This window comes from Macaca fascicularis, chromosome 15, assembly GCF_037993035.2.
Source record: "Macaca fascicularis isolate 582-1 chromosome 15, T2T-MFA8v1.1".
Classification (NCBI taxonomy): domain Eukaryota; kingdom Metazoa; phylum Chordata; class Mammalia; order Primates; family Cercopithecidae; genus Macaca; species Macaca fascicularis.
The window spans coordinates 64,866,887-64,889,756 of NC_088389.1; the positions used below are offsets into that span (position 1 = coordinate 64,866,887).

At 51.1% G+C, this 22,870-nt stretch overlaps 2 protein-coding genes across 13 annotated transcripts in view; one reads left to right on the top strand and one right to left on the bottom strand.

Moving 5' to 3' along the window:
* DNAI1 (dynein axonemal intermediate chain 1) overlaps positions 1–22,870 on the bottom strand; it is a 98,982-nt gene that overhangs the window by 23,254 nt on the left and 52,858 nt on the right. For 6 of the 11 annotated variants that reach the window (XM_074017265.1, XM_005581466.4, XM_074017266.1 and 3 more), the window contains 7 exons: positions 18,611–18,700; positions 18,386–18,473; positions 17,620–17,699; positions 16,262–16,410; positions 16,065–16,164; positions 13,037–13,222; positions 9,398–9,724 (listed from right to left, as the gene is read on the bottom strand). In XM_074017265.1, coding sequence (XP_073873366.1) covers positions 9,626–9,724; positions 13,037–13,222; positions 16,065–16,164; positions 16,262–16,410; positions 17,620–17,699; positions 18,386–18,473; positions 18,611–18,700 — 792 coding nt within the window. In that variant the 3' untranslated portion in view covers positions 9,398–9,625. Of the gene's footprint in view, positions 1–9,397; positions 9,725–13,036; positions 13,223–16,064; positions 16,165–16,261; positions 16,411–17,619; positions 17,700–18,385; positions 18,474–18,610; positions 18,701–22,870 lie in introns of those variants that run through there. The other 5 variants (XM_074017264.1, XM_045373383.2, XM_045373382.3 and 2 more) reach the window with 4 other exon arrangements.
* On the top strand, positions 5,620–9,342 carry ENHO (energy homeostasis associated). 2 transcript variants are annotated; one of them, XM_074017289.1, is made up of 2 exons: positions 5,620–7,625; positions 8,528–9,342. In XM_074017289.1, exons 1-2 carry the CDS (start codon positions 6,849–6,851, stop codon positions 8,543–8,545), a joined length of 795 nt encoding a protein of 264 aa, XP_073873390.1. In that variant the 5' UTR covers positions 5,620–6,848; the 3' UTR covers positions 8,546–9,342. The 2 variants fall into 2 exon arrangements, with proteins under 2 accessions (XP_073873390.1, XP_005581520.1); XM_005581463.4 differs by having other exon boundaries at positions 7,426–7,625.

Consider the following 22,870-nt stretch of genomic DNA (forward strand, 5'->3'; position numbering starts at 1 on the left):
TAAGAAATTATTTAAAATAAAAAAAATTCCTCTGACTCCATGTCTTTCTGATCTATTCTCCTTCCTCCTAATTTTCACAGTCAAGCCTCTTGAAAGAATAATCTATGTTGTATTTACTTTCTTTTTTTTCTTTTTTTTTTTTTTAGACAGAGTCTCACTCTGTCACCCAGGCTGGAGTTCAGTGGCATGATCATGGCTCACTGCAGTCACCAACTCCTAGGCTCAGGTGCTCAGGCAATCCTCCCTCATCAGCTTTCTGGGTAGCTGGGATTACAGGTGTGCACCATCACACCTGGCTAATTTTTTTTTTTTTTTTTTTTTTTTTTTTTTTTTTTTGCGGTCAGGTTCTTGCTATGTTACCCAGGCTGGTATCAAACTCCTAGCCTAAGTGATCCTCCAACCTCAGCCTTCCAAAGTGCTGGGATTACAGGCATGAGCCACCACTCCCAGCCTATATCTACTTCTTACTCACTCTGGAAACCACTAAACTCTGGCTTTCACTACATACCCCATTTCCATTTCCTACTGCCTACTGGAACTACTCCTTGTCAGGATAATCAAGAACCTCCTTATTCTTAAGTCCCACGGTCGCCTTTCTACAATAACTGCACCTGTCCTTGAAATTTTGGAGTAATGACCCCTTTCTTCCTTCTTGAACCTCTATCCTTTCTTGGCTTCCCTAAAATTATTGGTCTCCCCCAGTTTTTCTTCTACATCTCTGACATATCCTTCCTTATCTACTTTGCAGATTTATCTTTTCCCCTGCATCCATAAAAGTTAGCATGGTGGACTCCTTTATGTTATAGCTGAAAGCATCCCCTTCTGGTGGGAACCACTCTTGTGGTTATCATGGAAGCCACAGTCTTATGACCTCCCCAACAGATGACTGGTGCAGGGAATGGCATCTGTCCAAAGCCGGGCTGATGAGAGCAAGTCCTGAGGAATTATGGAACTGAAACTGAGAAGGATAAGCTGGAGCTGGAACTGAAAAAGAGCCAACATCTTCTTGGGTACCTGGGTTATAAGCTGCAAACTTTGATAATTGTTAGGAGCTGGGTTTATTATTATATAGACTAGAGAGGGAGGTTGAAGGATGAAGGAACAGAGGGAAGGAGGGAGAGATCGAGAGGAAGAGAGAGAAAGAGAGAGAGGGAGAGAGAGGAAGCAAGCAGAAAGGCACGTACATGAGCAGTAGAGAGTCCTGATGACATTCAGATTGCCAGATCCATTTGTTCCCAAGTTCCAGCCATATTCTTGCACTAGGACCCTATGAAATACTATCGTTTTCTGATAAATAATCCCCCTTTTGCCTAAACTAGTTCAAGTTAGGTTTCTTTGACTTGTAACAACACAGAAATCAGGTATCAGGACCAAAGTATTCTAAACGACAGAACTTAAAGTGAGGAACTAAGTTGAGATGTGTAGAGAGGCAGTAGGAATCTCCTAAAACCAGCCTGGGAACCTGGAAGTCCTTTTTCTGTCGTAGCAAAGCAATTAGGTGAACTAGCACCTGTTGTCTCTTGTGTCTTAGCTCATATGCCGACTGAAGCTGAAGCACTTGAAAATATGGTAATAGGCTGGGTGCAGTGGCTCACACCTTCTATTCCAGCACTTTGGGAGACCAAGACAGGTGGATGACTTGAGGTCAGGAGTTCCAGACCAACCTGGCCAGTATGTCGAAACCCCGTCTCTGCTAAAAATTTAAAAACTAGCCTGGCATGGTGATGGGCACCTGTAATCCCAGCTACTTGGGAGGGCTGAGGCAGGAGAATCACTTGAACCCGGGAGGCAGAGGTTGCAGTGAGCCGAGATCACCCCACTTGCACTCCAGCTTGGGTGACAAAGTGAGACTGTCTCAAAAAAAAAAAACAAAAACAAAAAACAACCAACCAAACAAACAAAAATGAAGAGAAAATACGGTAATAAAAAGTCAAGACAACAAAAATGAGTTATTCAAAATGGGTGGTCTGTGAGCAGTTAGGGGACAAGAGAGTAAGCATTTCATTTGGATAAGGAAATTTGTTTCAGCCTTGACCTCAGATTACTAGGAGTAAGATAATATGTGCCTTGCTGAATTTCAGGAGCTGGGTTATTTGCTGCTGTCTAATGTTAATACCCTGATTAGGAAACTGTGAGAGTCTAGCAATCAGGACTTACACTGGAAGATTTGGCATTGGAAAGCCCTTCTTGGTCCCCCCTTGCCAGGCAAATGTGATGGTGTCTCCCATTGTAAAGTGCATTGACTGGAATGGGCGAAGCAAGGGCATCTATTCCAGGGCAGGTGGAAGAAGAAAGGATCCCAGCCCTTCTAGTCCAGCCTATGATTTCCTATGAAGCCACAAGCCATAGTCAGAGGGACTGAAAAAGACTCCGACATAGAGCTAAAAAAGAGAAATTGCTCCAAAAGTATGCTCAGGCCCTGAATCATCTTGGTAAACCTAGAGATTCTAGAAGCATGATTCTGTAAAATTCTGGTATTGATTATGGTAGTAGAAATGTATTCATGGATGTCCTTCACCTTTCATACAGTTTTTTTTAATATGGGAAAATTCCCATTTCAAAATCCAGCCTACTCAGTATGGAAGTCAGAACTGAAATTCACAGCATACCCTTGTTTACAGGGATGATACTTCACCCACGTGAGACTTCCATTTGGAAGTGAGAAAAATGAGTGAGGGAAACACTAAAGTTCACCAATATTTCTGGGTTTCCTCTCCTTCTGAGTACCAGGAAGACTGTACTTCCCCTGTCCCTTGATGTCAGGTGTGGCTATGAGATTTGTTTTGATCAATGCAATGTGAGCAGAAGCCAGTGTATGCTTCTCCTCACTTTTTTATCCTGCCACGGCAAACCCTGAAAGCTCATGTCAAGAAGGTCAAGAAGGCAGTATCATCACAAGATGGTGGAGACTCCAGAAGCCTGGATGTTTGAGTGGCTGCAGTGAGCAAGACTTCCCCACCCGACCTCCCACCCTGCCCCATGCTGGAACTATGGCATGAAGAAGAAATACATTTTTTCTTGTTTTAAGTCAGTAAGATTTGAAGGTTGTTTGTAACTACGGTGTTACCTAGCTAATCCTGATTGATATAGGTAGGAAGCAGGTTAGACACAGGGCTTCGATTTCTGCTGTTGCCAGTAGTAACACAAGTGTCCAGCTTTTGGGGGTGGTAGCGGCAACAGCAGTGGTTTCCCAGTAGTTGCAATATTGAGTTCCTGACACAGAAGGGCCATAGAGATTGTAAAATTGGCAGTCAAATTGAACTCTTGGTACTTAGTATTCGGAGTGGCAATGGCTGTGGTTTCCCCATCAGGTGTGTGGTATGATTTGGGTGTTGTTCCTAGGATCTTAGCCTCAAGTCCATTTCCCCAGCCCTCCTAACAGTTTTGAGCTAAATAATCTTTTCTAACAAATCATTTTTCTGCTTTATCCAGAATGGATTCTATTATTTGTGAAAAAGAACCCTGACTGATAAAATTACTATATTTAATAATCTCAGATTCCATTGATTATAAGAGGCAAGTTATTGTATAAACGACTAAGAAAAAAGAGGGCCCAGTGCAGTGGGTCTTGCCTTTAATACCAGCACTGTGGAGGCTGAGGCAGGTGGATCAGGAATTCCAAACTAGCCTGGCTAGCATGGTGAAACCCTGCCTTTACTAAAAAATACAAAAATTAGCCGGGCATGGTGGCGCACGCCTGTAGTCCCAGCTACTTGGGAGGCTGAGGCAGGAGAATCGCTTGAACACGGGAGGCAGAGGTTGTGATGAGCCGAGACTGTGCCACTGCACTCCAGCCTGGGCAACAGAGCGAGATTCTGTCTCAAAAAAATAAATAAATAAAATAAAAAAGAAAAAAAAAGAAAGAGGCTAAAAAATGATTACATGCTATTAATTGTAAGACACATTCTGATTACATAGTTGTTTAAACTGGAAAAAAAAAGTGCACCTTAGAACCAATCCAACATGTTACTAGCAAATGGAATATCTCCAAATGAAATTGATAGACAGCTGATTATGGTTTTAAAAGAATTGCATAACCTGTTGAGGGAAAAGCCCTTATCCAATCCTCCTAAGTGTAGAGCTCTGTGATTGTTCAATCCCAGGATAATCTGTAAAACACCACCAGAAGGTGTAGTGCTAATCAGTACAGTGCTGCACAGAGAAATCCTCCATAATGGCCTTCTCAAAACACTGGATAAGGGATCTCTACCTTGTGGGCAAAAACTAAGGCAGCCAGATTGGCTGACCGAGGAACTCCACAGCCAAAGGAGCAAGTCAACAGATGCCATGAGATTTGCTAATCCCATCATTTCATTATTATTCATGGCCAAAAAAATCTATAGTAGATGATGTTCTGGATTAGTGACCAATGCACAGTGCTTCCTTTTCACCCCATTTTATTCTCTATTTCTTCTATCTCTACATATCAGGACTTTTTCATAGGGGGAGTAGTTTAAAGATAGTTCAAAGGAAGTTAAAAGGTAGTGGGATTATTAGAAGCCACATTTCCTACCTCATGGAGACCTCACTAGAGCATGAAGGGACATTACCTGGAGAACCTATATCTGAAGAACAGTGAACCTATGCTATGATCTCCAGAAGCAGCAGCTGGGTGTGTCACTGAATTGTTCTCCATTGTAAAGAGGCGAATTTATTGGCATTTGTATCATAGGATGATTGGATTATGTAGATGAGGGCCTTTTTGGAATCATGTAATAGGAAATAATGTGTATGTGTTGGGCAAACAAAGGGTGGACTGTATGGACACCTGCCATTTTGCTTCTTTATGATGCTCCTTCCCCTGGAAACCACCACCTCCACCTCCTCACTACCCATAGGGTTATCATGTTAATCAATTTGATCTTTGATCTTCATCCCTTGACTACCATTGATTAGTCCAGAGGTAAGCATCTAAGTTGAATCAAAATATTTCCTGAAAAATTTGCAAACAAAAAAAAAAAGAAGAAGAAGGAAGGAAGGGAGAGAGGGAGGGGACGAGGAGGAGCTGGCAGGAGCAGCAGCAGCAGCCAGTCTCTTTGGATGCCTACACAACAAACTTTAAAATTTTAGAATTGTCTGAAGTCCTGTTTTTTACCATGTGGACTACAAGAACATTGGAAGTCAGTCTGGGGATGGGGAGGACAGGGACTTGGGGCAGGGGAGGGAAATGGAGGCAGGCAGAAAGTAACAGCGTTGAGAGGTGGAGAGAGAACTCTTCTGGGTGACTTTTGATCTCTCAGTTTCAGTTGTTCCTGAGTCATCCTTGCCCTTAGGTTTCAGTATCTGATTATAAATTTATCTTTTTGCTTAAACTAATTCTCACTCTCCCTGGGTGAGCTCATCTATTTTTCTCATTTAACTACCACTCTTTTGCTGATAACTCACAAAATATTATCTTTAGTCTGGACCTCTCTCCTGAACCTGTGTATTCGGTAAATGGCATCACAGTATTCCTAGTCAGTAACGTGGGAGTTATCCCAGACTTTTCCTTCCTGCTTACCTCTCCTATCCTCTAGGTCTCTAAGTCCCACCAACAGCAGCTCCCAAATATCCTCAATGCTCTCCTTTTCTCTCCACAACTTTTCCCCTCCATCATTTCAGTCCCTCATCATTAATCCTTGCCTTCACTCTCAAATGCTTTCAAGCCCCCATTCCACACCATAGCCCAAATCATCCTACTAATTTCTGGATATGATCACATTACTCTTCTGCTCAAAAATTCTTCAGTGGCTCCCCACTGTTTTCAGGATAAAATCTGAACTCCTGCAGCTGGGTCACAAAATTCGCTCACATTACACTCAGATGTGCAATGATTTAAGTCTCCTCTGTTTCCTATAACTAGTCTGATCTTTCTCACAATGCCCTCACCCTGCTGGGTAATGGGCAGTGGTGGGGAGCTAAAAGTAATCCACCCTGGTAAACTCTATAGGATCCAATAATTTATTTTAGACAGTCTCTAAGTACTTCGGTAGCTTTGGATGACTCAGTCTTCCCTTCTTTTCAAGATAGCATTCTGGATTTATAGGGGTCTTATGTGAATTTCATGGCACTGGATTGGGGGAAGGGGCCTCTTAGTCACATGGTCCTGGGGGTTGTATCAGCTGGCATTTGCTGAGATGTGGTCGATCTGGCATAAGTTAATGAATAACAACCCTGAGAGGTAGCTAGTATTACAACCATTTTACAGATGAGGAAGCTGAGGCTAAGAGAGATTAACTTGCTCAAGATCACAAAGTTAGTAAGTGAACCAGGAATCAATACCGTTCCCATTACTGTAGGCACTTAGGTAAATGAGTCTAGGATTCCAGAGAGAAGTTAAGGCTAGACTTGGGAGCACTGGGAGACTTCATGATATAGCTTCAGGGATGTGATCCTCCAAGGAGAGCATGTAAAGCGGGATGAGAAGAAGGCCGGGATCAGAATAGATGACAATCACTGGCCTGTGAAGGTCGGGGAGGACAAGGTCTACCTCACTGCTCCTGTCCAAGCTATCTTCTTCTTAGGGGAACTTTTAGGATGGCGAGGCAGCACTTCCACCATGCCTGCACCTATTCCAGCCAGGGCGTAACCATCGCTCAGGACACTCCATTTCTGTCCCAGGCTCCCCAACAGCCTGGCAGCAAGCCTGCGACCAACACTGGGTAGGAACCCAGTAAATGTGTCCAAAGAACCTGTGTTGCCAGAGATTTTCACACTTCTTAGGGCCAGGGAACCTGGGGCCCTCTAAAGTAGGAATGCAGAGTCCACACCCAGGTGGCAGAGGGAAGTGCGAGACTGCACTATAGGCGGTTCCCTAGGTGAGGAGGTTCAGTCTCCTGCCAGGTGTAGGGACGCGGGGCCTTCCTCCGATGACGGGCTTAGAGACCTCTCCCAGATACAGAGAGATGGTTTCCTCAGATGTGGAAATGCAGAGGCCTTGGCCTTTCTCGGATGTGGGGTGTACAACCCTTCTAGGTGTAGAAGGTGCAAGAAATCCCTACAAGAGGTTAGGCCTCGCCCCCTCCCGACCCCATCCCCTCTCCCGGGAAAGATCCAGGGCCAGCTACTCCTTCGGCCCTCCTCCCGCCCGGCGCCAGCCCGAGAGGCGGGCTGGTCTCCACCCCAGCGCACCACCAATGGTGCGGGAACCGGGGCTCGGCCCGCCAATTGAGTGGCGGCAGCGGCGCGGGGATGGCTCCGCCCCCCGGCCGCAGGCCGCCGGCCTTCAAAGAGGCGGGGCTCTTCGCTGTTTTTGCTGGCGGCCGAGCCCAGCCGAACGTAGCCGAGCTCAGCCGAGCCCAGCCGAACGCAGCCGAGCTCAGCCGAACCCCGCGCAGCTCCCGCCGCCGCCGCCCGAGCGCTGCCGAGCGAGGGAGCAGCCGCGGCCGCGGAGGAGGTGCGGCCCCAAGGGGAGGAGGTGCCTGCTCGCCGCAGACCGCCCGCGGCAGAGGCCGCCCCGGTCGCGCCGCGGCGGGAGCGGCCGGCGGAGGCTGCGCGGCCGAGGGGGAGGGCCGGGGGAGCGGACGTCGCCTTTGCTGGTCTCCCACCTCCCGCCGCCCCCCGCCCGCAGGCTCCCGAGCCTTAGTCGGCGCCGAGCATCCCGCTGCCCCGGACCCTCCCGCGGGCGCGCACCAGGCTCAACTCAGGTAAGAAGGGCCTCCTGCCACAGGCACGGGGGCCAAGAACATGCGACCCGAAGATGGAGATAAAGAGACAGAGACACACTGCCGCGGAGAGAGACGAACACAAAGACAGAGACACGGGAACCACCAAAAAGACCCCACGGAGAAGGGGAGAGGGATACGTCCATGGGAACAGTGGGGGATACAGCCTGGAAGAGAGAGACGGAGAGACACAGAGACTGATGTAGAGATACACAGAGACACACTGGTAGAGAAACGAGACAGAGGAGACACACTCAGAGATGGGGACACACGGAGAGGCAGCCACACACACACAGAGGTGGGTGTGCAGAGGCACAGGCACACATCCAACGGAGGGACAGTGAGACATCAGACACACACACCTGACCCAGAGAGAGCCCCACATAGAGGCACAGAGCCTGCACATGCCTGCCAGGGCCTCCACAAAGTTCCCTCTGTGCAAGCTGGCGCCTCTGGAGGTCTCCTGGTCGGGCTGGCTGGAGTCCTGGGAGAGAGGAGGCGCCCAGGCCACACCAGAGCTGCTTACAACCCCCATCCTCTTGGGCGGGGGGCTGCCTGGATCCCACCCACCAACAGAGGGCTTTTGAGGACTGCAAGCTTGGTGGGTAGGGCCAGGGCATGCCCACCAGGTCTAAGGAGAATGAGATGACGGCTGCCTACTTCAGCTTCCCCACGCTGGCTACACACTCATTCAGGTGCCCAGAACCAGGCCTGCGGATGGGGGTGCTGGCTCTGTGGGGTATTTAAGCCTGTTGGGACCCAAGGTCTTTCACCAGGGAGGCCAGAAATGTGGGAGGGAGGCTGTCTTCCCTACCTCTCTCCTCCTAGGCCTCACTCCACTCTCCCTCCTCACTACCCTCTCCTTTACTCTGTACCCCCAACAGGCTCAGGACTGCAGGTAGACATCTCCACTGCCCAGCAATCACTGAACGTGCAGACAGCACAGCCTCCTCGGAAGGCCGGCCATACCAGACTCCTGCCTCGGCATGGGCCTCGCCATCGAGGCAGCTCCACTGTCTGTGCTGGTCTGAGGGTGCTGCCCGTCATGGGGGCAGCCATCTCCCAGGGGGCCCTCATCGCCATCGTCTGCAACGGTCTCGTAGGCTTCTTGCTGCTGCTGCTCTGGGTCATCCTCTGCTGGGCCTGCCATTCTCGCTCTGCTGACGTTGACTCTCTCTCTGAATCAAGTCCCAACTCCAGCCCTGGCCCCTGTCCTGAGAAGGCCCCACCACCCCAGAAGCCCAGCCATGAAGGCAGCTACCTGCTGCAGCCCTGAAGGCCCCTGGCCTATCCTGGAGCCCAGGACCTAAGTCCACCTCACCTAGAGCCTGGAATTAGGATCCCAGAGTTCAGCCAGCCTGGGGGCCAGAACTCAAGAGTCTGCCTGCTTGGAGCTGGACCCAGTGGCCTAGAGTCTAGCAAGCCTGGCTCCAATAGGAGCTCAGTGGCCCTAAGGAGATGGGCCTGGGGTGGAGGCTTATGAGTTGGTGCTAGAGCCAGGGCCATCTGGACTATGCTCCATTCCAAGGGCCAAGGGTCAGGGGCTGGGTCCACTCTTTCCCTAGGCTGGGCACCTCTAGGCCCTGTAGGTTGGGGAAGCAAACTGGAACCCATGGCAATAATAGGAGGGTGTCCAGGCTGGGCCCCTCCCCTGGTCCTCCCACTGTTTGCTGGATAATAAAATGGAACTATGGCTCTACCCTGAGATTTTCTTTTCCTGAGGGCCCCGTGGTAGCAAAATTAAAGCTGTGGGGTGGGTTTTTAGACAAGTTTATTTGTGCAAAGTTAGAGGGGTAATGGTGGCTGAAGACCAAGTCCTGGAGTAAGGTGCTGGGACCTTAAGGAGCAGAATAAGAAGGGAAGATGCTGGGACCTGATCAGGAGTGGGGTCACATGCTGGGTGCTTAGGCTGGACTGGGTACCAGGGTCAAGCCCTAGGAGTACTGGATTCAAGCGATGGGACAGGGGGTGAGGCTGGGCCCTCAGGTCTTGATTTTCACTTCCCTCACCAGGTTCAGCAGTTTGTCCAGTTTCGCAATCTCCACAGCTGGGCCCTTCTGCACCTCCTGCCCCTTCTTTTCCTGGGGAGAGGGAAAGTATGCATGGGGGAGGAATGGTGGGTCCCCCATCTCCGGATCCCAGCACCACCTCCTCTGCCCAGCCTGTCCAGCTGTGCCCTACCCCTCCCCTGCCCAATGAATTTTGGATCCCTGCCTCCCCTCTCCCTGACATGATCATTCCCCAACTCAGGTTAGGTGACACAGGGGCTCAGCTGACAGCCTGCAAAAAGGAGTCCAGCTCTGGCTTGGACATGGGGTCTCGATGCTTGTGGGAGTGGGAAAAGGCATCCATTCCCTGAACCTCAGGGGAACGGCCTTCCAGGTCAGGAAGATCCAGCTCTGTGAAGGCGGGGGGCTGACTGCTGGCACCATCCTTACCATGGGAAGGTCCCTGGCCCAGTCCTATCGAGGAGCTAATGGGTATGTGTTTGGGGAGGGAGGGGCTGTGGACAGAGCCTCAGGGGCCCTCACCTAGTCCTCTCACCTGATGCCTTCAGGTCAGGTCGGCAGTGGGTGCCATTTGGGGCGAGACCTGCTGTGTCAGACATACCCAGGGTTGGGAAGAGTGTCAAGAGACCCATAAGGGCAGAGGGAATAGTCCATGTGACTGCAGGTGTTGTTGGCTGAGGCTGTCCCTTAGAAGACCAGATGCTGAGTTTATGACCCATCACCCTGCCTGCAAAGCACTCTAATTCTTCCATTATGAGTTGGACAGTGGAGTGCCACGCACAGGTCCCAAGAACTCCTTGGCAGATCAGCACCAGTCCCACCCTCCCTACTGTCCAGGCTGGGGGGTGAGGGCTACGCTGGGGCAGGCTGGGCAATTGCCATTTCCCCATTTCCTGCCTTCGCTCTGCTTCTGGGCCCCCATCCTCTCAGCCACCTGTGCCCACTGCTCACTGACACCTACCCCAGCCTTGCCTTGGTCTGGCCAGGGCTGTAAAGGGGATGGGGCAGGGGTGAGTGCAGGGCCAATAGGCCCCTCCCTGGCTCCCTTTTGGCTGCTGACACCATGTGGAGCTCAGATTTCCCCCTGGTGTGATGCTGTACCTGCTCCCAAATTTTCTCCCCTATGCCCTTGCAGCTCAGTGCCTTTTTGCCACTACCTAGCTCACCTCTACCCTCTCCAAGCAGAGGACAAAAAGCTCTTTTTCTCTCTCTTTCCTCTCTCCTTCCTAAATTAAACTTGGGTTCTCTTCTTGGCTTCACCCCATCCCCCGGGAGTTAGGGGACCTGGTTTTAGTTGCAGCTCTGTCATTAACTCCCTATATGACTTTGGGCAAGGCCTTTGCCTTTCTGAACTTCAGTTTCCCATCGAAACTGAAGACAGTCTTTGGCCTTGGACACTTTGGGCTCTTGACACCCATCATGGGAACTCCCTGGGCAGGGAGGTCCAGACCTTTGTGGGGAAGCCCTTTGGAAAGGGCAGGGAGTCTGCAGCTCACAGAGGAAGGGCAGTAGGGATACCCAGAGGATTTCATTTTGCATGAATCACTTGACTGATAGGGTCAGATGGCAATTTCACGGGAACTTCTAATCCATTCAAGTACCCACCAACCCCCACCCATCCCTGCTCAGGTCCTCAGAGACATAGGCCCCCAGATACACAGAATCCAGCTCTCCTAGCCATGACTGACCCTTCTCTGAGGGGAACTGAAACTGTGGGAGATCCTTACCTCCCTGATCAGAGTGGGCAGGGCAGGCTCCCACCCATGTCTACCACCCACATGGTGTCATGGCTGTACTCCTCCACCTAAGAACCACCATCATCCCTCCTGGAGGGTTGTCCAACTCTGCCAGCTTCAACCTGGGTCTCTCTCCTCAGAAAATTAAGAACACATTTTATCTATTCCACAAATTATGCTGCCTCCTTCCTCTTCCTTGAGGCCAACTAGCTGGGCTCAGCAAAGAGATTCAGACCACGCCTGACTCCCTCCCTCCCCTCAAGCCCACCGCAGCCTCTGGGCCACAGCTGCAGGCGCTTAGCAGCCTTCTGAGTATTTATAGCCAAGTCCGCCCCCTCCCTCAGCTGGCTACAATTACAGGGCCGGCTACACTCCCAGCCCTTGCCTCCCTGGCCATGGTGGGGAACAGACCAAGCCAGCACCAGAGGGATGGTGCAGCAGTCCCTTCCTTGGTAGGAGCACAGTGCAGGGAAGTCAGTAGTCGAAAGACACAGGCCACTGCCTCAAACTTCAGTAAATGCCTCAAATTGCCAGGAGGGATGGTCATCAGGGCAAGCTGGCCCAGTCCTGATCCTGGCCCAGAACCTGGCAAAAAGCAAAGAGCCATCTCTACTCTTAGCACACAAATGGGCAGGACCGAGCTCTGGGTTCTTTTGTTTGTTTGTTTTTTGAGACGGAGTCTCGGAGTCTCGCTCTGTCGCCCAGGCAGGCTGGAGTGCAGTGGCGCGATCTCAGCTCAATGCAAGCTCCGCCTCCCAGGTTCACGCCGTTCTCCTGCCTCAGCCTCCCGAGTAGCTGGGACTACAGGCGCCCGCCATCACGCCTGGTCAATTTTTTGTAATTTTAGTAGAGACGGGGTTTCACCGTGTTCGCCAGGATGGTCTTGATCTCCTGACTTCGTGATCCACCTGCCTTGGCCTCCCAAAGTGCTGGGATTACAGGCGTGAGCCACCGCGCCCAGCCCCAGCTCTGGGTTCTTGGGCTCAGGATTCTAAGGCCTGGGCTGCAAAGCCCAGGTTCATAAGTCTGGATCTGGACTCAGATCTAGACTTTAAGGTCATCGCTCTGGGCTCCAGACCTGTATTTGGGGTCCTTAGGCTCTGGGCAGGGTCTCCTCATCACTGGAGACCCTAGAAACAGGAACCAGAGCTCAGAAGGAGGGCTGCATAGCTGCTGACCTAGCTACCCTCCTCACAGCTCATTTCCTTCCTTTCTGTGTAGACCCACAGCTCCCAGCTCAGGGACCACTGGGGTTGAAGCCCTGTGAAAGCCCAGCCAATGAGGCAGTGGCTCAGCCCCAAGCCCCCTGCCTGGGTGACCTGTCCTACCCACAGCATTTCCACTGGGAAGAAATCAATGATACCTCCACATTTGCCTCCACAGGCTTCAGATCCACCTGCTCACTGGATGTCTCCACCTGGGAGAGTCACCTGGGGCCCCACAGGTAACTCAAATGCAGCATGTCAAACTGCTATTTTCTCACAAACCTCCTGCTTCTACTGTGAGCCTCATTCAGGCAATGACACCATCCTTACCCTGAGTCTCCCAAGCCAGAAACTGGGGGGTCACCCCGGCTCCTCCCTTCTGTCATCCCCACCCTCCTGGAGACTTTATCTCTTGCAGCAGCCCAAAGTCCCAGAGCCTGTACCTTTGGCATCTTGCGCAAATTGGGTGAGAGCTTGAGGCAGATGATGTGCCCACGGTCATCGCCCACAATGATGATGGGGTGGATGGGATTGAACTGCACGTGGGTGATCTTGTTCTTCTTTTTGGCCGCCACAGGCTGGTTGCAGATGGCCTCATACTTGTTGATGGCCAAGTCAAACACGTGGGCCTGTGAAGAGGTCAGTGTCAGCACACTCAGGGGTAAGAGGCCTGTCTTCCACCTCAGAGGAATCAGTCCCTGGACTTTCTGGGGAAAGACTGTAGAAGGCTAATGGCTACAGCACACTGGAGCTGGAGGTGGAGGGAGGGGGAATTCTGTGTCTCTGTCTGTTTTTCCTATGGTTGAAAGAGTGAGAATAAAAAAGTTTAGGAGAAATTTTAAATCTATGGAGAATTAACAATAATAGCAGCTACAGGCTGGGAGTGGTGGCTCACTGATGCCTGTAATCCCAGCACTTTGGGAGGCCAAGGTGGGTGGATCACCTGAGGTCAGGAGTTCGAGACCAGGCTGGCCAACATGGTGAAACCCTGTCTCTATCAGAAATACAAAAAATTAGCTGAGCATGGTGGCCCATGCCTGTAGTTCCAGCTACTAGGCTGAGATGGGAGAATCACTTGAACCTGGGAGGCAGAGGTTACAGTGAGCCAAGATGGAGCCACTGTACTCCAGCCTGGGCAACAGTGAGATCTTGTCTCAAAAAAAAGAAAGAGGCCGGGCGCGGTGGCTCAAGCCTGTAATCCCAGCACTTTGGGAGGCCGAGACGGGCGGATCACGAGGCCAGGAGATTGAGAGACGATCCCAGCTAACACGGTGAAACCCCGTCTCTACTAAAAAAAATACAAAAAAACTAGCCGGGCGAGGTGGCGGGCGCCTGTAGTCCCAGCTACTCGGGAGGCTGAGGCAGGAGAACGGCGTAAACCCGGGAGGCGGAGCTTGCAGTGAGCTGAGATCCGGCCACTGCACTCCAGCCTGGGTGACAGAGCAAGACTCTGTCTCAAAAAAAAAAAAAAAAAAAAAAAAAAAAGAAAGAAAAAAGAAAAGAAAATAGCAGCTACCATTTGTTGAACACTTACTATGTACTGGACTCTGGGCAAGCACATCACACGGTTGCATCATCTCATTATGCTCCTCACAACCACTCTACAAGGTAGTTCTGTCACTATCTTCATTTTATAACAGAGGAGTTAGAGGCTAACTTGCTAGTAAGTGGCAGAGCCAGGGCTTACACCAGTTAATATATGTAAAGTGCAAAGGCAGTGCTTGACATACCAGTGCTCAATCAATGTTGGATGCTACCTTCACCACACCCTTAGACCAAACAGCTACCAACTCTCGCCTGGACAACTGTGGTAGCCTCTTAACTGGTCTCCCCACTTCCACTCTTGCCTTGCTACAATCCATCCTCCATACAGCGGCAGGCTTACCTTTAAAACACTTAAAATCCTCCCACAGTCTCCCTTGGCACTATAAATAAAATCCAGATCCCTCATTCTAGCCCACCTCCCCACTCTCACCTCATGTTCTCGCCCCTTGCTATACCCTAGCCACACTTGCCTTCCTGTTCCTTAAACCCCAAGCTGGTTCCCACCTCAGGGCGTCTGCCCCAGCTGCTCCCTCACCATGGGCTGCTCCCCTGCCCTATCTCCACATGGCTGCCTCCTTCTTGCTAGTGAACTCTCAGCGGGAGTGTCCCCTCTTCAAAGAAGCCTTTCCTGACCGCTGTATCCAAGAGACCACCCAGTCCTTTTCTTTTATCTCTTTCTTTTTCGTTGCCTGGTCTCTATGAACCTATCTTTCTTCTGTTAATATAGCAACTTTATTGAGATATAATTCACATAACTATAAAATTCACTCGTGTAAAGTATAAAATTCTTGGTGTTAGTATATTCACAGTTATGCAACCTTCGCTACAACCGATTTTAGAACATTTTCACCACCCTAGGCCACACAAATTGACTTTCCATCTCTACACATTTGCCTGTTTTGGATGTATTATATAAATGGAATTATACAGTATGTGATCTTTTGTGACTGGCTTTTTACACTAAGCATGTTGTCAAGGTTCCTCTATGTTGTAGCATGTATCAGCACGTCATTCTTTGTCCTTGCTGACATAATCCCCAAGGAGAGACTATATTTTGTTTATCCATTCAGCAGTTGATGGACACTGGGCTGTTGCCACTCTTAATGTTATGAGTAATGCTGCCATGAACATTTATGTTTACGTATTACAGTCTTTTATTAATAATTCTCTGCCTAGCACTTAACACTGGGAATTTTGTTGTTGCTCTTTGTATCTTTCCCTTCACTAGAACAGAAGCCCCACAAGAGCAGGTATCTAAGTCCAGCCTGGAGCTGGGCACCATCGTTGGCCCTTAGTAGTCATCTGTTCCAGGAAGAGATGACTGATGGACTTGAGGATGGTGCCTTCGTCGCTGCATTATTTCCTTGGGGCAGCCAGTGCTTCTTAGTTTATATCAAAGCCCATAGGGAAAATGGGTTTGCATCCAAGAATATGCTCACAAGATGTTTGTTTCTGAGCTCTCACCAATTCTCAGTGTTGAATAGCCCCCTCCCATTCCACCCCACTGAAGTTCCCTCAGAATCAGCTTGCACACTTCCAGGGATGGAGACTTCACTACCTTATAGACACTCTTCAGTCACTGATCAACTCTGGCTCATACATTTTTCCTTAGATGGAGCCGGGTCCTGCTACCCTGTAGCTCCCCACCATAGAGCAGAGGAAATAACTGCTTGATGGCATCTCATCCCCCAGAGTGCTTTCTCCTCCAAGGTGAACAGCCCCGTTCCCTCCCTGAGGCCTCATGGGATGAATGATTCCTCTTTCAGCTGTACCCTGGATCGCTTGCCCCTTGAGAATACACAGTCCTTATGTCCCACCTTCTCCTTCCTGACCTAGGCATGGGGTGGGTTGTCCATCAGGAAGCCCCTGAGCTACCACACCTGATCTCCAGTAGGGACTCAGTGAGGTCAGGACACTGGCACTCACCTTCCCATCTGTGGTGACTGCTGCGAACACAGTAGAAGAGTATGGTGCCCAGGCCACATCACCCACGGCTGAGTTCAGGTCATAGATGAACATCGGGGTCCTGCAGAGGTGGAGGGTGGAAAGCCCATGGCACAGAGGGCTCACAGTGCCATAGCCCAGGGGAGGGCCCAGGACAGGGCCAGGAACAGGCCCCTCACTTGATGGTGTGGTCCCAGATCTTCACTGTCCAGTCGGAGCTGCAGGACATGAAGACCTTGGTGTGGTATGGGTTCCAGGACACAGCGTCCACTGCCATGTTGTGGGCATCATAGGTGTCGAGGAATTGGCTGGAGTAGGATTTAGAGCACTGGTGTGGGAGGGAACGGGGGTCAGAAGTGAGAGAAAGGTCAGCAGCCACCACTTCCCTGGGGGCCTGGAGGATCAGCGCCTTAGACTCCTCTCCTGTCCTTACACCACATCGCATCCCAGCTGAACTGGGGCCAAGCTCCTGGCTGCCCTTCCCACCCTCAGCACACCCTGGGGGAAAGGAAGGGCTTGAGGATCTGGGGGTTCAGGATGGGCAGGGGAGCCTTCCTGCAGGATGAAGGAAAGGGCTGTAGTGCCCTGCCCCCAGAGGATTCCAGGCCAGACAGAAAAAGCCTTCTCTCCTTAAGAGAGGGCAGAGCAGGTCTCAGGCCCTGGGTGAGGTGTGGTCTGGCATTCATCCAGGCCAAGGCCTGTGGACAGAGAGAGCCCTGGGTCCACCTGCAGCCCAGACATCATCCTTGCAACAGTGATAACATCCCACCTTGTCCAGGCAAGAGCAGGTGCAGAGCCAGAAGCTGACTTGGATCTCCAGATATCCTATTCAGTTTTTTGCCCTGACCAGCGTGCCCCTTTCTCCCTCCCTCCAGGAGACAGCGTGACTGAGTAGTCTCTCGTTACTCTGGCCTCTCTTGGGCTGCCAGTGGGAGGGGTAAAGAGGGGGTGGGGACTTCTTTTGCATTCAGACCAGCTCTGGCTAGGCCTCAGGGGCTCCCAAGAGGCTGCCTGTAATTAACATTCTGAGTCTCTGAGCCTAAGAAAAGCTTGCAGCAGAGCTATTTCTGGATGGATGGAGGTTCAGAAGGACGTTCATCTACTACCACTGAGACCTTGTAGAAACTGACCATGAGGTTCCATCCTGCTGGCTGGGATGTACCCAGTATTCAGAGATAATTCTGGCCTTCAAAGCTCAGCTCAAGTACAAATCTCCAGGAAGTTTTCCCAAAATGTTCTAACTCCTCTGACTAGAATTCCCCCTTCTACCTCAACTCCCAGGAAGGGAAGGAGGGCCCGGAGGAAAAGATGCTGGGCTGGGCTAAAGTCACCCTCTAGATTTTCCATCCCCTTTCCTGCATTTAGGCCTTATTCTTGTCACCCAAGCAGGTCAAGAAATACATTCGCTTCCCTCTAGAGTCCTTCTAGAACTGACGGGAACTAAAATCCATCAAAATAGGATCTGTTGAGAACTCTAAGCTCCCCAGGTGCTCAGGCCTAAGTGGCCCTCTACGGAGCTGGCACAGGGCAGCCTCACCTTGTAGATTTTTCCCTCCTCTGTGCCCACTAGGAACATGTAGTCAATCTCTTTGTGGAAGTCAAAGGCAGTGCCACAACCTTGGGAGAAGAGGGAGGGGCAGGCTTAGCCCAATTCCAAGAGGGAGGCTCCCAGCGCCTCCCCTACACAGCAGAGGAACTCAGCCCAGGCACTCTCAGTGCAGGACTCGGCGCAGGACAGACTGAACTTGGGTCCCTGTAAGGGCTGGGACCAGGCCAGGCAAACAGAAACCAGCCCTCTGGCCTGCTTGTCCCAGGCAGTTAGGATTCTGCAAACGGCCAGGGGTTCTGCAGACAGGAATGGGGGCCTGGGTAAACAAGTCAGGGATTGAGTTAAACAGGGTCAGGGTCAGGGTAAACAGGGACAGGGTCTGCAAACAGGGACATGGTCTGTGCCAACAGGGATATAGTCTGCATAAACAGGGTAGGAATTGAGTAAATAGGGACAGGATCTGGGTAAACAGGGGCCTGATCTGCATAAACAGGGCTGGATCTGCATAACAGCACCTGATCTGCATAAACAGGAACAGGGTCTGCAAACACAGGGATGGGAACTGCATAAACAGGGAGGGTCTACAAACAGCCAAGGGCTCAGCAGACTGGGCCAGGCCTTCCTATTACCTCCTGTTGGCTCTGGCACAGGTTGGGGAGGGAGCACTCAGTCAGGGAAAGGACCATTGTCACTGACCCTCACTGGGCCTGAATGTCCTGGCCAGGCCTGGAGGTGAGGGGACTGGGGCTCCTACCCACTGTGTGTAGCTGCAACCCCTCAGGAACTTCCGTGGTGCTGCCTTCCACCTTCAGCTTGATGACATCTACGTGAACCAGCTCGCTCTGTAGCCACAGACAGAGGGATGTGGGGGGAGGGCACATGGGTTGGGTTAGATGAGCAAGGCTGGGGGGTGCCCTTTGCTATTTAGCTTCCCGCCTCCCCAATCATCCCAGCATGACCCTCTCTGGGAAACAGGCACCTTCACGAGAGTCCAAGACACAATCCTGCCGTCAGATGACACAGAGAAGAAGTTAAGGTTTTGGTCCATGTCATCCTTCTGCCACTTGACCTGAAACATCCCAAAACGTGAGCTCTGGGACCCTGCTAGGGTGTTGAGTTAGGGCTGTAAGCAGAGCAGGACACCCCCAAGCACCCATCTGAGGCCCAGAAGCAAGTTCTGGGAGCCCATTTCCCAGAATCCCATGATTGGTCCTTTCTCCCTGCTTCCATCCATCTCTGTCTCTCATTCCTTTCTCATTCCTTTCTTGACCATCCTGGAGCAATAGTGCCAGTCAAAGCATTGCCTTAATTTACTGGCTTGGCAGTGGAGGTACCCAGACCCTCCCTGGGTTGGGTTCCAGGAGCTCCACTATGGGGAGAAGGCAGTGGCTATGGGTTCAACTACCTTACATAAATAAACATGGCCTGGAAAGAACAGGGCCCATCAACCAGTTTCCTGTTTATAAAACAGGAGTCATAATAGCATAGGTTTTTTGTGAGAAATAAATGAGATAATATATGTGAAGCCCTTACGTCAGAACATTGCACATATGAAGTATTTGATACATGTTAGCTAATGTCCTCATTATTACCATCATCCTGGGGATCTGGGTGCCAAGGTTCTGCAGGGGCCTTTCCCTGCTTGCTTGTGGCGGGTGAACAGGAGCAGGCCCCTGTCTCCTGCTCACCTCTTCCAGGCTTGGCCTTTCTCTGGGAAGTGTCTCCTCTGTTCCCACCTTTCCTTTGCTACTAACTCCTGCTCCCAGAACTTTGCTCCCAGTCCCAGATTTGACTTGCATTTCTCCAACTGCAAATCGGGGTTAATTATCCTGCCCCACCCATCTTCTCAGGGCTGGAAGCAAACATATGGGAAAGTGTTTTGGAGACAGAGCTGTTGTCTTATGAAGATGACACGCTTGAGACTCAAGTTTCTGTTGCCAGATGTGGAGGCCTGGCCACGCCATGTCCCAGCTCTCTGGGGTGGGGCTGGGTGCCCAGAGTTTTCCGTTCTCTGGCTCCCTCCAGACTGCCTATGCTGGGACCACCGTCCTGTCGCCTCCCATGGTCACAAGCAGAGGACCAGTGAGGGAGGCCAAGAACCCAGTACTGTTGCCTGTAACTGCAGCTGTCACCAGGGTTGTTGGGGGCTGGAGGGAAGTGGAGAATGGGTTGTCATTCCCCAGCCAGCCTGAGGCCTGGTGGGTGGGAGCTTCAGAAAGGCAGGCTGAATCTGTCTTGGTCTGTCCAGGGAGCTGGCTCTTTTGCACTTTCACTGGACTGAGAGCGCCACAGAGCCTGTGAAGCATAAGTCAGAGCCAGCCATAATATTGAGACCGCTTCCCCTTCTGTGCAAAGGTGGTCCCTTTAAAGGGGGGAGGGGACTAGGGGTGTCAAAGGCCAGGCTGTAAGAGGCGCTAGGGAGCTGCAAAGGGAAGTGTTTAATGAGCAGACGCCAGCACCGCATGGAAATTGTATTTCACACCCCACTTAGCAGCCCGATGCCCAGTGGGGGGTGGTGTGTGTGTATTTGCAAGTGACTGTGTATATGTGTGTGTGCAAGTCACACACATGCTCCTGGGGTGTAGGTGAGCCGGCAGGAATAAAGCAAAAGAGGGAGAGTGGTAAGTGAGGTTAAGAGAATGAATGAATTCCCAGGGACCAGGTGGTAGGAAGGAGCTGGAGCCTGCTTCACTGATTTATTCTCTTCTGCCTTATTTGCTTAGGGCAGACCTGCTTGACCCTAGTCTCTTGTTTGTACATCCTTCCTGCCTCCTTCCCCAGAATTGCACCAGCACACACACACACACACACACACACACACACACACACACCCCCCCACAGAGTGTTGCTGGTTGAAGCTTCACAGTAGGGCCTGCACAGAGCTGGCTACTCAGGCAGGTTCCCTGGAGAAGAAGCCTGTGCTGTGGGACAGGAGCCCAATCTTCTTAGAACAGACAGTCCTCTCCTTGGCTCCAAAACCTTCTGTGGCTCACCACTGCCAACAGAACAAACTCCTTCTGCCTCAGCCTGGCATTTGAGATCTAACACAACCTCTCTGGCCTCCCCTAAATATCTCTGACACAGTATCTCTGACACAGTCCTGTTAAGAGGGACTTAGACTCTGATGTCTCTGACATGTCATTCAGCAGCCTGGCTCTCCTTCAAGCTCCATGCTCTTATAGCCAACTGCCTGGAGGATGCCTCCCTCTGGGTGTCCCTTGGGTTTCTTGTATTGGTTTCTGGCCAAACCTGTTTTTCTTCTGCCATTTCTCACTTCTATGGATAGCCTACTAAGCAACTCAAACCCAGGCAGCATGAATTCTTCCCTTTCCCCATATCTAATCAATCATTTCCTTCTGTTGATTTTACTACCCCACCAGCTCTTAACCCTGTCTTCTCATTTCTGTCTCCACTGCCCCTGCCCTAGCTCAGGCTTCAAAATCACTCATGCTGCAGCCAGAGTATCTTTCCAAGAGACAAACATGACTGTGTTACTCCTCTGCCCCAAACTCTCTGATGGTTGGGCAGCAATTTTGAAACTATGCTCAGGGGGTAGAGGGAGTGAAAATAGGGGACCCTTAAGCAAGCAGGGCCCGGGTCCTACTCGAGCACCACTCTCATCTTTTTAATATATAGGGCTTCTGCATGAACACTTTGCTTGAAACCACGGACGTACACTGTCCAAGCATCTTAATTTAATAGATAAGCGCAGGGTGCTTCAAATGATGTGTCACTTCCCAACAGGCTACTCTGCTTGGTGCCCCATGTCATTGCACATGTGATCCCTTTGTACCTTCTTCATCTCACTAACTCTTTCTCCTCCCTCACAATCCAGCTCAGGTGTTGCTAGAAAGACCTGCCCAACCCTCCACCCCCGGTCCCCGCCCAGGACAATGTGGGTGCCCCTCCTTGCACACTTCTACTTTAGCACTTAGCATACTGCCCTGCCCTGGTCAGCCTGTGGCTGTGGTTATCTCCCCAGTAGGAACTCCAGAGATCAACCAGAGGAGCACACGGGGAGGAGTTACTGAATGTATGAATGAGTAAGTGAATGAATGAGGGAGGAAGGAATGAGAAGAAAAGAAGAGAACAGGATGTGAGTAAACAGGTGAGACAGGCGGGTCCTGCCCATGTCACATGCCATGATTCTATACAAGAACCTGAGTCTTCCATTTTGCAAAGTCAGAAGCCCTGTTTTCCTGGCAGGATAGCAGAGCAGAAGGCTTCCCTGTCCCCTGAGTTCCTGTCTTCCTGGGACCTGCTCAGTGGAAGCAATAATGTTCTTTACAATGCCCCATTTTCCCTGCAATCTGCTATTTGATTTCCAGGACATAGCAGAGTAGGAGTAGGGTGGTTGGCTTGGGCCTCTGCCCTTCTGCTTGGCTTGAGGAAGGAGAGTGGTCAGGCCAACCAGAGATGCTCTGCACTTGGCCCTGGGCTGAGCTAGGAAAGCAGGGGCAGGGCTGGGCCTGGTATGGTCAAGACAAGCCTTTTTCCCTCTCCATGAGTTTTAAAGTTTCTACAGAGATCCTCCCCCAGTCTAGAGACCTACATGTGTCTGGAAGGCCTGGTGATGAATTGGGAGGTGGACTTTTTGGTGGAGAAAACTCCTGAGGCTGCAACCTCTGGTCTCTGCTTTGTTGGAGAGTAGCTGGGGAGGGTGTATGGCAGGAGGAGATGCCTCCCTCCCACCCTCTGCCCCAGGCTCTGGGTAAAGGATAAAGCTGAGAGGGCACCATTGCCCCTGTGCCTGGGCAGTCCTCCCTCTGCTCAGGCCTCTCAGTGCTGGGGAAGGTGTCCACATGTCTCAGGGAGCTCAGGGCCATAAGAGGCAGGAGTGCAGAGCTTGCCTGCAGACTCTCAGGGCAGGAGGGAATCAAAAGAAGAGAAGACAGAGTCCCAGTGCTGCCTGATGAGCCCAGAGACCTTGAGCAACTTGAGGCAGAAATTCATCCTTAGGTCCTCCCAGACCTGCCCATGGAAAAAGAGTACACAGCCTTTGAAGGAAGGGGACCTTTGGGATACAATAAAGAAGGGCCCGCAACGCCACAACTAAGAGACCCTCTGAGAGTGAAACTGAAATCTACTCCCCGTGGAATATGATGGGAAACACAGTCAGGGTGAAATGCAGCCCCAATGTCCAGGTAATGGTTCCAGGCTGGTATCAGACTTCTGCAGAGGCCCCACCTACCACTCTAGGCATGTCTGGAGAAGAGGGGGTGCTACAGAGAGGCTCAGG